This window comes from Columba livia, chromosome 25 (genome assembly GCF_036013475.1).
Source record: "Columba livia isolate bColLiv1 breed racing homer chromosome 25, bColLiv1.pat.W.v2, whole genome shotgun sequence".
Lineage (NCBI taxonomy): Eukaryota > Metazoa > Chordata > Aves > Columbiformes > Columbidae > Columba > Columba livia.
Window position 1 is genome coordinate 2,012,215 of NC_088626.1, and position 14,457 is coordinate 2,026,671.

General features: G+C 49.9%; 2 protein-coding genes across 6 annotated transcripts in view; one reads left to right on the forward strand and one right to left on the reverse strand.

Annotated features, from left to right (window-relative positions):
* The first annotated feature begins 581 nt into the window (after positions 1-581).
* R3HCC1 (R3H domain and coiled-coil containing 1) lies at positions 582-10,092 on the forward strand. Of its 2 annotated transcripts, none has more exons than XM_005513514.4 (8): positions 582-602; positions 1,784-1,911; positions 2,901-3,038; positions 3,767-4,907; positions 5,137-5,309; positions 6,415-6,485; positions 7,102-7,197; positions 8,652-10,092. In XM_005513514.4, exons 1-8 carry the CDS (start codon positions 597-599, stop codon positions 8,789-8,791), a joined length of 1,893 nt encoding a protein of 630 aa, XP_005513571.3. In that variant the 5' UTR covers positions 582-596; the 3' UTR covers positions 8,792-10,092. The 2 variants fall into 2 exon arrangements, with proteins under 2 accessions (XP_005513571.3, XP_064897015.1); XM_065040943.1 differs by lacking the exon at positions 582-602 and adding an exon at positions 779-876.
* The window catches only part of LOXL2 (lysyl oxidase like 2), a 44,725-nt gene continuing 39,887 nt past the window's right edge, over positions 9,620-14,457 (reverse strand). For all 4 annotated transcript variants that reach the window (XM_065040941.1, XM_065040939.1, XM_065040940.1 and 1 more), the window contains 4 exons: positions 13,276-13,391; positions 12,007-12,143; positions 11,268-11,379; positions 9,620-10,713 (listed from right to left, as the gene is read on the reverse strand). In XM_065040941.1, coding sequence (XP_064897013.1) covers positions 10,634-10,713; positions 11,268-11,379; positions 12,007-12,143; positions 13,276-13,391 — 445 coding nt within the window. In that variant the 3' untranslated portion in view covers positions 9,620-10,633. The remainder of the gene's footprint in view (positions 10,714-11,267; positions 11,380-12,006; positions 12,144-13,275; positions 13,392-14,457) is intronic.

Consider the following 14,457-nt stretch of genomic DNA (forward strand, 5'->3'; position numbering starts at 1 on the left):
TCTCTGCAGTCCCACCAGGAAGCATCTTCCTCATGTAAAGGAGCCCAGACATGGTTCTTTTGTAGCTCCTACCAGAGAAATAATGAGGGTCATTAGTTACCTTTGAGCGCATCACTGATGAATATATTTCAAGACATTTTAATCAATGTCTCAGGGGGAGAAGCTCAGGGCCAGGTTGTGACCATCTCTGCTCATGCTGGGGAGCAACAGGGACACATTTTAAATTCTTTAGACCTTTATTCTACCAGGAACTGTCACCTGGGGCAAATTGCCCCCCTGCCCAGGATTTCTGCATTGATTCATTAAGAAAGCAAGGTGAAACTAGGAGAATAACTAGCACCTGTAAGTCTCATTGGCTTCACCTGGTGCTCCTGATACAATGACCAAATCTCCAGGTGGTCACCCCAAAACTCAGGCTCTCAGCATCTCTGTTCTCCCTAAGAAAGACGACAAGATGGCCAAAAAACATGCGGCTTTTTGGCTGGAGGAATCTTTGCAATTACAGAAAAGCATTAGTATTAATAGAAGAGTTGTGTTATAGGGAAATTGAGCGAGCGGATGTCCCACTTTCAATCTCTCCGCCGCCGCTTCCACGGATGCGGGTGAGTCCAACATTGAGGAAAATGGGGGTTTTTGCAGGATTTGGTGTTTCGGGCCAGGCTGGGGGTGGATTCGCGGTGTCCCCAGGAAGGGGGTCGGGGGTTCCCGGGGTCTCCCCGCCGTCCCATCGCCCGTAATTCGGGGGGAAAAGGGGCAGACGCTCCAGCCCATGTCTGAGCAGCGGCGCCCGGGGCCGGTCCGGCCCCCCCGGGGCGGGGCGGCGGGAGGAGCCGGGACCGGGCGCAGGCGCCGGGATCCGCCGCTCGGCCGGGCCTGGTGAGGGCAGCGGGGGGACCGGGGGGACATGGGGGACACGGGGGGACACGGGGCCGGGGGAGGGATTGGGGTGGGGGGGACGAGGGGATCCGGGGGGAAGCGGTGAATGGGGCAGATGGGGGTGGCGGGGATGGGGGTGATGGGTGCGGAAAGCAGCACGTGGTGCGGGGGGAGAGGGGAGAATGGGGTGTACGGGGGAGGGGGTGGGGGGAAAATGGGGTGCATACGGGTGCTGGAGGATTAGTTGGGTGCATAGAGGGGTGTGGAGGGGGAGTGGGGTGCACAGAGGGTGCTGGGGGGCTAATGGGGTGTATAGAGCGTGCTGGGGGATAGTGGGGTGCATAGAAGGTGCTGGGGGGGGTAATGGGGTGCACAGAGGGTGCTTGGGATTGATGGGGTGTATAGAGGGTGCTTGGGGGGGTTAATGGGGTGCACAGAGGGGGTGGGGGGTAATGGGGTGTATAGAGGGTGCTGGGGGTGTAGTGGGGTGTATAGAGGGTGCTGGGGGTGTAGTGGGGTGCATAGAAGGTGCTGGGGGTGTAAAGGGGTGCACAGAGGGTGCTGGGGGTTGATAGGGTGTATAGAGGGTGCTGGGGGAGGAATGGGGTGCACAGAGGGTGCTGGGGGGGTAGTGGGTTGTATAGAGGGTACTGGGGGAGGAATGGGGTGCACAAGGGGTGCTGGGGAGATATTGGGGTGCACAGAGTACTAGAGGGTGCTGGGGGTGCACAAGGATGGGGTTATAGGATGCAAAAAGCAGCAGAGGCTTCTGAGGGTGCACAGGGCAAGGGATGGGGTGCAGGAGGGTACCCAGGGCAGTTGAGGGGTGCACAGGGCTGGGTCAGGGCTGCAGCTGGTGCGTGAAGGGGGGTCAGGTTTGCATCTCCAGCATCCCCGTCCCCCCCAGCTCCCCGCCGCCGCCACCCTGGCGCTGCGCTGCATGGACGGCGTGTTCCTCTCGCCCAACGAGGATGAGTTCGTGGGCAGGATCACCGAGGAGCTGGAGCACTTCATGCTGCAGGGGCAGCACCACAGGTGGGTGGCAGCCCTGGGCTCCATGCACAGGGTCCCCAAGCGTCCCCAAGGGTGGCTCGTGCCACCCCGGGAGCAGCAGCACGTCCCAACTCTCATCTCTGTTTTGTGTCAGTTCCTTGGGGTGCAAACACTGTCTGGTTTTTGGGCAGCAGCGTTTGCTGCCCGCGGGGTCTGGCTCGGCGCAGGGTTTTCACCGTGTGTCCTTCTCCATTCGTTCCCGAACTATTTTGGATGCCAGCGGCTTCCGCGCCATCCCCGGCCCAGCCCAGGTCGCTAGTCAGCATAACGAGCTCTAATGAATAGTTTTGTAATCAAACTTGCCTCATTTCCCCTCTCTGCGCAGGGCGCCAGATGCTCCTCCCAGCACCAAACCCCATTGCCTTGGGTTGCTGCGTCGTTTTTCTTTGGCTAGGCTGGGTTTAACTGGACCTGCTCCCTGGTCCAGTGACCTTTGAAGCCAAAAAGAGGGTGTCGGGCAGGAGCAGGGGTGGGATTGCTTAGTTCAGCTTCCAGCCGGCTTGTAATGACCTTAAATTTGTGTTTCATGGCCTTTAAAAAAGAAGTTTGGCAGAGAAAGTAAAATTGCAATTGGATGATGCTCAGGAATTAAACCAGAATTGTAAGACTGTGTTTAAATGTGATGGAATTGAGCGTGGTGCCTGTTCACCCGTTTGTTTTCTTTGAGTTGCTGGTTTCTCAGGCTGGGAGGAACCGTCACCCTCCTGCTGGTGTTTTCCAGCCATTCCCAGATCAAATTTGGGCAGGAATGAGAGTCCCTGGGGCTCTGTGCAAAGCGAGCGCATCTGTCTGGACGTCTAGGATGGACACGGGGTTTTGTCGCTTTAATATCAGAAAGCCCTGCTTGGGTTTTGGGCTTGGTTTTAAATCCTACGCCAGGAATGACTTGGGGAAGAAGGGTTAATAAATCCTTGTGTTATTCCCATCCTTTTTCCATGGGGATGTTGCCCGTGGTCCCTCTCCCCCCACAGGGTGCTGCTGTTCCCCCCGCTGTCCAGTCGCCTCCGGTACCTGATCCATCGCACCGTGGACAACGTGGATTTGCTGAGCAGCTTTTCCGTGGGAGAGGGATGGAGGAGGAGGACGGTGATCTGCCACTCGGCCGTCAGGTGCCGTACACGCATCGGTTCATTTTAACCATGAGTTTTCATTCGGGTTCACGGGTGTGAAGTTCGCGTGATGCTTTTCCACAAGTAATACCAACAGTGCATCCCGGTCCTTAAGGCAGCAGAGGGGAAGAGAAGCTGCTAAATTAACGCATGCTGTGATTGAGTTACAAATACATACCCATCACTAACCAACTGATGTCGTCAACGCTTTCTGACCACCTGCAAAACGAGGGGATATTTGTCAAGTTTTAGATCATTCTATACGACAAGACAGAAGATTAAGTAATACATTGTTTAGAAGCAGAGTGCTTAGTTTATATTTAACTGATAATTAATAGGTGTAAGAAAGAAGCTAACCAATAGCGAACATCATCAGTTATTTCTTAGTATAGATATATGTCAAAATTCTTAAAAACTGTAATGTATATCACAGAATGTTAGGGATTGGAAGGGGCCTCGAAGTGATGTAGCATAATATGTAATAATTATGTGAATATAAGCAACGCAGGAGCATCTGGTGTTTTCAGCACGTATGGAGGATGGTCCCCAGCGATCTGATCAAGTAAAGAACGCGCTTAACAGTATCATTGCCTCTGCTGTTAAGTTTATTTCTTTGTTTCAGAGGCTCTTTCCTTTCCCCACCTGGATTTGATGTTTTTCCTCCTCTCTCTCCCTTCAAACGCCCCGTTATTTGGGTTCCTCACGTGTTGCCGTTCTCTTGCACCCAGGCTGCCCAGTGAGACCAGTGACCCCAAACCCAGCAGCAACCCCCCGAGATGCCAGCGCCCCACACAGCCGTGGGGCCGGGGGGGCCGGCCGTGGCGCGGGGGGGACACCCACGGCGACACCCCCCGCGTGGGCTCCGGCAGGATCAAGAGGCCGCCCAGGAAGAAGCCAGACAAAGCCCTTTATGTCCCCAAAGCGATGCGCAGGAGGGGGGACTGGGGGGAGCAGGAGGGCCCGGTGACCGGTGGCGCCGACTCAGAAAAAGAAGAGATTTGCCTTAAAACGTTCGTCGCGGATGCACAGGAGGAACGGGACAAATCTGAGGGCGGCCCAGGTGGTGTCCCCGTGGTCCATGGCAAGAGACGGGAGCCCGGAGAAGAGGGATCTTCAGGACAAAATGACGATGACGCCAACAACGAATGTCCCCCGTGCTGTACGGATGTCCCGTCCTTAGTGAATAGCAACGATTCCTCTGGGCAGGAAAATCAGGATAAAGACTGTTCGGATTCGCTTTCTTCTCTCCATAATAAAAAGCCAATTGAAGCAGAAGAGCAAGATCAACGCTGCGATGTTGTTATACCAGAAAGCAGCACGACCCCGTGCCAAGCGCAAGCTGAAGAGCAAACCAGCCAGGATGCCGGTGTTTTGGGGTCCCAAAGTGGCACCAGTAACTGTACAGACCCCGCTGCAGCGTCGCTGGGGCTGGAAAACCAAGAGGAAAGCTGCGCTGGTGCCCTGGAGAGTGGCGGAATCACATCCCCATCTGCAGAACATGGTGAGGACATGAGCGCCGGCACGGTGGAGGGAGACCAGAGTTCCTCCGAGCTGCAAAGCCAAGACCAAGAGCGCCCCAGCGTTGAGCAAACGCAACCCCACAACCCCCCAGAAGCCCAAAACGAGCCTTTAGACTCCCCTGAATGCGACCCATCGGCTCCTGAGGAGCAGAACGTGGATGCTCCGGCGCAGAACCATGCGGGGACGGTGCCGGTGACCCAAGGGGACAAGGAGCACTCGGGCTTGGCCGACGTGCTGTGGCATGAGCTGCGCTTGTCCACGGGTGACAAGGAGGAGGGTGACAAGGACGCGGGTGTCTCCGGGCAGAGCGGCCTCGAGGACGATGGAACCGCTGAGCTCTTGGCCGAGGTAGCGCTTGTGTTGCCTTTTTTTGCTGCGGGGAGATATTTTGGGCATAAAAAAGGTGGCTTGGGAGTCAGCGGAGGGGAGGGAACGTGTGGGAGCCCCCGCGCTGGGGCGGCTGCAGAACCCCCGGGCGGGAGCTTCTTTCCCTGCAGAATTGCTCTTTGAACCGAAACCTGATTGTTTTTTAAATTGTACTTAATTCTTTTAATTTATTTGGTTTTGCTGGTCTCAGATCGCAGGTTATTTGACGGTGAAGGACATCAGCATCGAGCAGATCAGCTTTGACTACTCCAGCTACGGCGACGCGCAGCTCGGTGATGGGGATTTCGGCCACGTCACCGAAATCTATGACTTCTCCCCAGCACTGAAAACTGAGGATCTGCTGGAAGTGCTCTCGGATTTCCAGTGAGTACCCGAGCACAGCAAGAGCGGCAGATTCGGACCCAAACACACAACACAATCGGGTTAATATTCAATTTTAGGCTTGCCTTTATGCCCTTATGTCTTACGCTCTTCCCGTGCCTTATTATAGGCTGTTTTCCTGCGGTTTATGCATGATTTAAACACAAGGGGTTCTCCACGGCTCTATCGTAATTATGATTATCACAGTATGTTTGGGTTTGGAAGGGACCTGGCAAGCTCATGCAGTGCAATCCCCCCATGGAGCAGGAACACCCAGATGAGGTTACACAGGATGAATCGCTCATTTTCTATTATGTGCAGCTAAGCCACCGCGTTGTCTTTGTAAAGCGCGACATAAACGGCAAAGAACAGTTTTGTGTTAAAGTCAGACCCTGAAGTTGAGGTTGATTTTGGCCAAGGGTTTTTTTTTTTTAGAAGAAAAGAATTCTTGTGGGCAGCTGATGGGAAATCGTAGATTGTGGGCTCAAAAGGGGCATATTTAATATTCTTCTGTTCCTTCCTTTCCCCTCCTGTAAAATGGGCAAAACGCTTTGGAAAGAACCAGCTATTCCTGGATAAAAATACTAAATACTCTTGGGAACCCAGGGTGGCTGATGGGTTTATTGTGTGGTGTGTTGTGGTTGGGTTTTGTGCTTTTCCTCCTCCCCCCCCTTTTCCTCCTCCTCCTCCCCCCCCCTTTTCCTCCTCCTCCTCCCCCCCCTTTTCCTCCTCCTCCTCCCCCCCCCTTTTCCTCCTCCTCCTCCCCCCCCTTTTCCTCCTCCTCCTCCCCCCCCTTTTCCTCCTCCTCCTCCCCCCCCTTTTCCTCCTCCTCCTCCCCCCCCTTTTCCTCCTCCTCCTCCCCCCCCTTTTCCTCCTCCTCCTCCCCCCCCTTTTCCTCCTCCTCCTCCCCCCCCTTTTCCTCCTCCTCCTCCCCCCCCCTTTTCCTCCTCCTCCTCCCCCCCCTTTTCCTCCTCCTCCTCCCCCCCCTTTTCCTCCTCCTCCTCCCCCCCCTTTTCCCCCTCCTCCTCCCCCCCCTTTTCCCCCTCCTCCTCCTTTTCCTCTTTTCTTCCTCATTAACAAAAATCATTCTACATCCTTTTTCCATCAGCGAGAGCGGCCTCAAGATCCAGTGGGTGGACGACACGCACGCCCTGGGAATCTTCTGCAGCCCGTCGGCAGGTGTGTGACCGCTGGGACAGGGGACCCCGCGCCGGTTTGTGACACGCGGCTCTTGGTTCTTGCGCTCGGGCTTAAAGTCAGTTACGATTCCTTGAAAGGATTTCAGGCTCCAGAAGCTGGAATTGGGCGGGAACTCAGGTTTTTAATTGGCTTGGGTAATAATTAGGGAAACTTTGGGCAATGAGCGACTCACACGGCGTTTCTAGAAATTAATGTTTTGCCATTTCAGGCTTTTTCTCTTATAACCAGACAAAATTCCTGCTAGTTAGTTCACAATAACCCAGGGACCTTCCGAGCGCGGTGGCTCGTGGGTCAGACACCCAAGTGACTCTTTTGGGGACAAACAGCCCAAGAGGAGTTCCCACCCAACATGTGCAGCCCAAAAACTTAACGCTGTTTTCTTGGGATTTAGTCTAATAAGGACAGACTTCTCCTTTATGTTTCTTGGGCCTCTTTCTGTGTGATTGAAGCGACCAAGTTCAGTCCAGCCATTTTAGTCCAAGTCTTGCCATCACGCGTCTGCCGCTGAAGCTCCAATTATTCAGTGTTATTTTACCACAGACTGATTTTTTAATGATTAAAGCCACCGATATTGACCCATCTTTGTTCTTTGCAGCATCTCAAGCCCTGGGCCGACGTTATTCGGCTTTAAAGATCCGACCGCTGATCCACGCAACGAAGCAGTCGAAGATCAAGGCGCTTCAGCGACCAAGTAAGACAAGCTTTAATTATTATTACTATTATTTCTTGGCTTGCCAGTCTTCTATATTATGAAGGTCACCATGACAAATTAAATGGGGAAATAAATATTAATGGCCTGTATATATATATTTTTATGTAGTTTAAGGACAGCGAGCTGTTGTGTAGGGTTTGCATTTGCCATCAACCTGCCCAGGAGGTTTCTCTGCTATGGATCATAGATGAGACAAACCCAACAGCAATTCCATTCTATTTGGTACCAGGTGAAGGAAGAAACGGTGAAGCTCAGCCAGTGACGTTGTTTGATTTATTTTATTGCCTTTTAAAATCATACTGTAATCAGTTACACTTGCCACAGTAAAGAAATGCCGTGAATCTCGGAGCAGCAGAGGCTTTGAACACACGACTACGCTGTTATTTCTACGGTACATTGCGGTGGAAACAGATTTTGCTGTTGGCGCTTTAATTGGACACTGTCACAGGGAGAAGTTCCTGAGTTTAGAATTCAGGCTGCCGAGTTGCAGCGGAAGGTCAAAGAATTGGATTTAGCTTTGGATTCTCCATCTGGTTTCATTCCCGCTCCTGATTCTCGTTGCTGGTGCCGAGCGGCACAATTCGGAATGATAAACTTCTGGGGAACGTTATGTAAAAATCTGTATTTACTTTAAATAGCAAATTCTTTTTCCAAATGTAAATTTGGCTCTTTAGCTGACAGTGCCTCTTCCTTAATTTGTTTTGAGCTTTGTTAAGAAAGAGCAGCAGTTTAATTTCCCAAGCTTTGAGTCTGCCCCTTTTTCTTCAAGCTGCCTTTATTCACAAAAAGCAAGCAAAGCCCCCATTGCTAACTGGATAATAACTTTGCAAATAGTTGCTGATAAATGATTAGATAATTGCCAAACCCAGACTATTGCGGACTTGGTAAAGTTTCGGCGCGTTTATTTTGTGTAAGATAAAACCGTAGCAAGCCAGAAAATAGAGATTACTGGCCAAAGGGCTTTCCCAAAGCACCTGATAGATTTAGCTATTATTTTTTAACGATTCAGGTTCTTTTTTCCTTGCTGCTTACTCAGGATTGAGCTGGGTTTGATTGGTTTAAATTGAGCTCAGACTTGCCTGTGCGCGGGTGAATTGGTTGGACTGCGGCTTCATTTTGTTCTCGGAGATGCGGCTTGCTCAATTTTGCAAGGGACACTATATATATATATATATATATATATATATATATATATATATATATATATATGTACACACATATAAATATGCTATTTTATATATATAAATAGGCTGTTTTATATATATAAATATGCTGGTTTATATATATAAATATATATATACATATGTGCTATGATTCTGGGAAGGAACTAAGCAAATAGAAGTGGCCCCTTCTGTCTCTCAGGCTTAAGGTTTAGGCGCAAGCCTGTTGCAGAACAGGCTCTAAATGAATGTTTGTCACCTGTTTTTGCCCAGAACTCCTGCAGCTGGCCAAGGAGCGGCCCCAGACGGACACGGCGGTGGCCAAGCGGCTGGTGACGCGGGCGCTGGGGCTGAAGCACAAGCAGCCGGACGCCGAAACGCTCCTGCCCGAAAACCCGGACCAAGAGGAATAAACCATCATCTCGGCTTTAAAAACAAACAAAAGATATTATAGATATTAAACGGCATGCAGAACAGTGAGTTGCCACGGGGGATGTTTCTCTTGGGGAGTTCGTTGAAGTTTGTTATTGATGAGATATTGAGCGCGAGAGCCAAGCGCTCTGAGGGCTCTTGGTTAGGGAGCGTCTCGCCCTGCTCTTGTTACTCACTTGGGCACTTGCAGAAAGTCAGGCTGCTTTATAAATTTAAAACAAAATGCATTAGATGAAGGGAATTCCATCTCCTTGGCCAAAATGGAGCTGTAAGCAAGAACAGAGCATCTCCAGGAGTCAAAAAAGCTGTTTAGTGTTTACTTCATTGTAATGTTACTGTTAAAATATCCCCCAAAACTGACAACACAAGTGACTTTGAGGGTTTTTTTCCCCTTATTTCCATAGTGTTTAAAGAGCCTGACTTGCTTTGTTTAGCAAGGAAGTTGTCAAGACACATTGTGGCAGCAGCAGTTGAGCTTCCAGTGTGTCTCAGGCTCTGCTTTTGCTGCATCTGGAGAACAAAATGGAGTTTTCCAACCGAAAAACAGGCTCAAAACCTTTGCTCGATGCCACTGGATCAATGACAGGAATAGCAGAAGACTTCTGCGTTCTGGAAGCCTCACAACACCCCTGTGAGGTGGGTTATCCAGCCCGTTTCAGTCATGGGCAGCTACAATGATTCATTTAACGAGCTGCTTGTAGAAGTCTTCTGTATCAACACAGAGGGAGCACAAAGCCTTCAGAACCAGGAATTGCGAACGTGGCCCTAACCTGTCGTGGAGTAGAAATACACAAATGGCATGTAAAACATTTTCTCTGGGTAAAACGTTTTTATTCAAGTGTCTGAAAATGTGTAGCGACGCGTGTCCTCAAACAAACAGAGGAGCACGCTTAGCACCATGATGAATTTCCCGACTGTAAGAATCCTTTCCAAGGCAACTTACGGGGGTCCAAACCCTGATGATGATCCCACGAAGCGACCTCTAAGGTACAGTGAGGATACGATGCCTTAAACTAAATCCTTTAAGGGAAAGGTGGAGGGAATATCCAGCATAGAGGGTCATATTTAGACATGTAGGATGTTTTGGGCAAATAGCTTACTTGTGGAATGGGATTTCCCAGCCCAGTGGACTCATCATCAGGAGATGCGCAAAGTCTTTGGGATACGACGGTGGAGGTTGGAGCAGAAAACAGTTCTGCGGAGGTTGTGCTGGGGGTTGGTTGTTGGATACCAGAGTTTCAAGAGTATTAAATTATGCTTTATGCTGTTCTGCTGAGAAAAAGCTGCTCCTTTTTTCTTGGTTTTTCCCCTTTATTTCTTTGCTAAAACGGAGTAATCGGTGGCGGTACGGAGGATTAGCTGTGTTCGAGAAGCCGCGTCACAAATGGAGGCGTTTGCATCAATGGTGCGTTCAAGCTTGAGTCAAAAGAGCTTAAAGATACCGAGATTAATGCCTTGGAGAAAATGAACAGTCAAGACACCTTCAGGTTGGTGGGACCCAAACAAAGGCAAATTGCGTTTGCTGTGTCTGGGAATAAAGATGGTGCTGCCGAGCAGAGGGAGAAGGTTGGAACGGTGAAGATACGGAGCTGAGTCTAAAATCCCGCTCCTAAGGACCGCGGTATTTAGGACTGGAATTAGAGATACATGGTGGTCTGAGCACCTAAACTGGGAAGGAAGGCGCCTTCAGGAAATAATTTACCTTGCTAACGTAGAGTTTGATTGTTTGCTTGATTTTCTTTCCTTTGTGTGCAGTGGTTAGGGAAATGACCGAAGCGGGAGACCTCGCTTCTTTAAATAGTGGGGTGGGAGGTGCCGCCGTTCTATCGGGTGGACACCTTGTTATTTGTGAGTCCACTGAAGTGATCGAACTTCTGCTCCGTCTCGTCGCTGAAGGAGCCGCCTGGGGAGGGGACGGGACAGAGAGAGGATGAGCAGGGGGAGACAAAGAGTTGGCGACACAAGGCAGAGAACACACCCAGTTGTGTGTCAACTGTGACCACAACTCCTCACTTGGAGCCCTTAGAAGGGCAACAATTTTCCTAATTAATTTATGCATTAATTAAATCTTCCAGAACAGCCACGAGTCCCAGGACTACTGCTTCTAGTCTTACATATTTGGAGGACCAAACTACACCCTACCCTCAATTTCACTGCTAATTTTGGTTGCTTAAAAATATCGGGTGAGACAATGAAAGCTAAATACACCGATTTTTAAATGGAAATATTTTCAAGCTCAGCTGGAGAACCCATCCAACACTTAAGTGCCTGTTCATCCAGATTAAGCGGGTTTGGCTTTTCTGAACTAGGTCGCAATCTGAAGCGCGACACGCAAGTATTTTCTTAAATAACCCCAAGCAATTAATAGGATAAAAAAATCGGTGGTTACATGGATTCTTTTCAGGAAAAACACTCCTCGAAGACCATGAACGCTTCCCCTGCAGAAGCGGCTCTCACCTATGTGGCAGTTGTACATCCAGATGCGCTGCCCGTTGTAGCGGCTCCTGCACTTCATCACGTTGTTCGAGTAATCGGATTCAGCAACTTCGTAGTTCGGGTTGATGACAACCTAGGGAGTGATGGAGAAACGCAGCATCAAGTTATGTAAAGGTGGACTAGATATGACACTTTAGTCAGACTTAGAATCAGCTTTTGCATGCAGCACAAACAACAATAATTCCTATTAATTGGCTGGTTTTAGAGCTAAATAATTCTCCCCTCTCCACCCACTGGCACTAAACAAACTGGAGGCACAGTCTTAACTCCTCATGCAAACACCATGAAAATAGCCCTGTTTATACCCAAATACAGTGAGTTGTTTACAAACAGCTCAAAAACTTCATACAAGATGACAGTGGGATGCTGTGCATATATATATATATATATATAAAATATATATATATAATATGAGATGTAACACAGCGTATTCACATTAGCTGCACATGGAGTGTATAAAACCATCAACTATTAGCTAGATGCAGATTTCCAAAGATTTTTCACTTGGGAAAGTACGTGATCTGGTAAGACTTTGTCCTCTTAGGTAATTCTTTAGCTTTTAGGTATCTGGGGAATATAATCCCTTTGCAAACATAACTTTATATTACTGTAGGTGTACAAATAAACCCGCTGGTTACCTGTCTCTAATGGATAAGAGAAAAGCAATGGCAGCGTCACAAATGTGCCTTTTCTCCCCTACCTGGAAGAGGTAATCGCCCGGCGGGACGTCGGTGATATCGATCCACTGGCAGTCGATGTCGTGCCGGTACACGTCCCAGCACCCCACCGTGATGCCTTGTTCACCAAAATTGGCGCATTCGTACTGTTTTTGCACATCTAAATGGGAAGAGTTAATGGCAAAAAGTGTTGGATCCACAGTGGCGTTTCCCACCCTTGGGCATGTTGTTCTCCAGCCCCCGTAGACAGCGAGAAGCTCCAGGGCACGGGATTTTGGATGAGATTTAGTACAACAGCGTTTTTGCTTAATGTCTGGTATGAAAATATATGTACTGCTTAACTGCATGGGGGGAGCTGCCACCTCATCACCCAGAGGCACATCTTTGAATTTCTCACTTAACAGGAATCAGCAAAAGCACATTTAGGTTTTCAGGGTAGTTCAGTGTAAGAGCTGAGGTCTGAAAACCTAAAAATCACAGTATGTTTGGGATTGGAAGGGACCTGGCAAGCTCATGCAGTGCAATCCCCCCATGGAGCAGGAACACCCAGATGAGGTTACACAGGAAGGTGTCCAGGCGGGTTGGAATGTCTGCACAGAAGGAGACTCCACAACCCCCTGGGCAGCCTGGGCCAGGCTCTGCCACCCTCACCAGGAACAAGTTTCCTCTCAAATTTAAGTGGAACCTCTTGTGTTCCAGTTTGAACCCATTACCCCTTGTCCTGTCACTGGTTGTCACCGAGAAGAGCCTGGCTCCATCCTCCTGACACTCCCCCTTTAGATATCTGGAAACATGAATGAGTCCCCCCTCAGTCTCCTCTTGTCCAGCTCCAGAGCCCCAGCTCCCTCAGCTTTTCCTCACCAGGAGATGCTCCACTCCCTTCAGCATCTTTGTTGCCCTGCGCTGGACTCTCTGCAGCAGTTCCCTGTCCTGCTGGAACTGAGGGGCCACAACTGGACACAATATTCCAGGTGTGGTCTCCCCAGGGCAGAGCAGAGGGGCAGGAGAACCTCTCTGACCTACTGACCACCCCCTTCTAACCCACCCCAGGTACCATTGGCTTCCTGGCCACAAGGGCCCAGTGCTGGCTCATGGTCACCCTGCTGTCCCCAGGACCCCCAGGTCCCTTTCCCCTACACTGCTCTCTAATATGTAATTTCCCAACCTATACTGGAACCTGGGGTTGTTCCTGCCCAGATGCAGGACTCTACACTTGCCCTTGTTAAATTTCATCAGGTTATTCCTCGCCCAAAATCAGCAATAAATTGCCAGCACAAAGGGCTCTGGCAAACCTGCTTCGCACTCGGTGTCCTCCAGGCAGAAGCTGGCTTTGTGTCCCTCGGCCACCTTGGTTCCGTTGAGGTTCAGCAGGTCGTAGTGGGTAAAAACCTCCATGCTGTGGTAATGTCTGCAAGGCACAGAGAGAAGGAGCTTTAGGGAAAACACACACCTCTTTATCATTGTTACCAGGTCTAACAGGCTGTCCCAGCAGAAATTTGGATTTGTACAGCCCAGAGTTGACTCTTTGTGCTGTTTCATCCCTCGGGCCAGGAATTTCACCTCCCGGCCCCATCCCCACGGGGGTAAATACCGAGAGTGAAATCACAGCCAGGAAATATTCCCCTGGGCATCATCACCCGTGCTGGCTCCTGGCCTGGATATTTGTTTCTATATCAAGTGCTAAAGCTGTTTCTTGGAGAGCCCCAGTTGTCCCAGGACAATGGAAGGAAGAGAAGTAATAAAATCAAAGCCATCATCAGCCAGGTCATCATTTCTAGCAGCCCCATAATTTACCAGAACGAGAAGTATTTCTCCTTGCAAACAGAGCTGGACGTACCCAGACCGGCAACCTGGCTATTTGTATTTATTTATTGCTTTTGAAGCAGTGGGATGTAAATTTATTGGCAGCAAACTAACAACAGATGGAACCAGCTTCTCTCAGCACTTGCCCCGCTCAGATCTAAACAATCTGACAGCTGGGTTCACACATGAGACGTCTCATCATTTTAAATGGGGACGTGTTAGTGTCAACTCAGCCCGGGCTGCGAGCAGGAGCGCTCCGGCACTCCTGGGCACGGCAAGTTAGGCCAGAGCACATAATTTGGGCTGTAAACCCCAGACTAGCAAAGTAGAGACCGCAGCTCTGAGTGATGCCACTGCACAGACAAAGCTTAATTCAAAAGGTGTTGCTTAGGAGTTTAAAAAACCAAAAAGGGAGAAAACGGTGCAAAAATCCTCCTTTCCAGCTCTAAAAATACTCATGGCTTAAAAGCTTCCAACTATCATTGCAGCATCACCCTGTGCACATAATTAGAAGGTAAAGGAGAAGCAAGGAGGGAAGAGGAGATTTTTCCTTTAGAGACTGAGATTCTTCTTACCTCCTTACCGAAAAATCCTGCAAACACTAAATAAAACGCCACCTGCCCAAAGTTAATCCCTTTCCACACCCTGCTACAGGTCTTTCCCATTGGTTG

Excerpts from the sequence above, each read along its gene's own strand:
- R3HCC1 (XM_005513514.4), top strand. Across the intron at positions 1,912-2,900 it reads CTGCAGGGGCAGCACCACAG|GGTGCTGCTGTTCCCCCCGC; the intron begins GTGGGTGGCAGC and ends CTCCCCCCACAG. Across the intron at positions 6,486-7,101 it reads CTTCTGCAGCCCGTCGGCAG|CATCTCAAGCCCTGGGCCGA; the intron begins GTGTGTGACCGC and ends TGTTCTTTGCAG.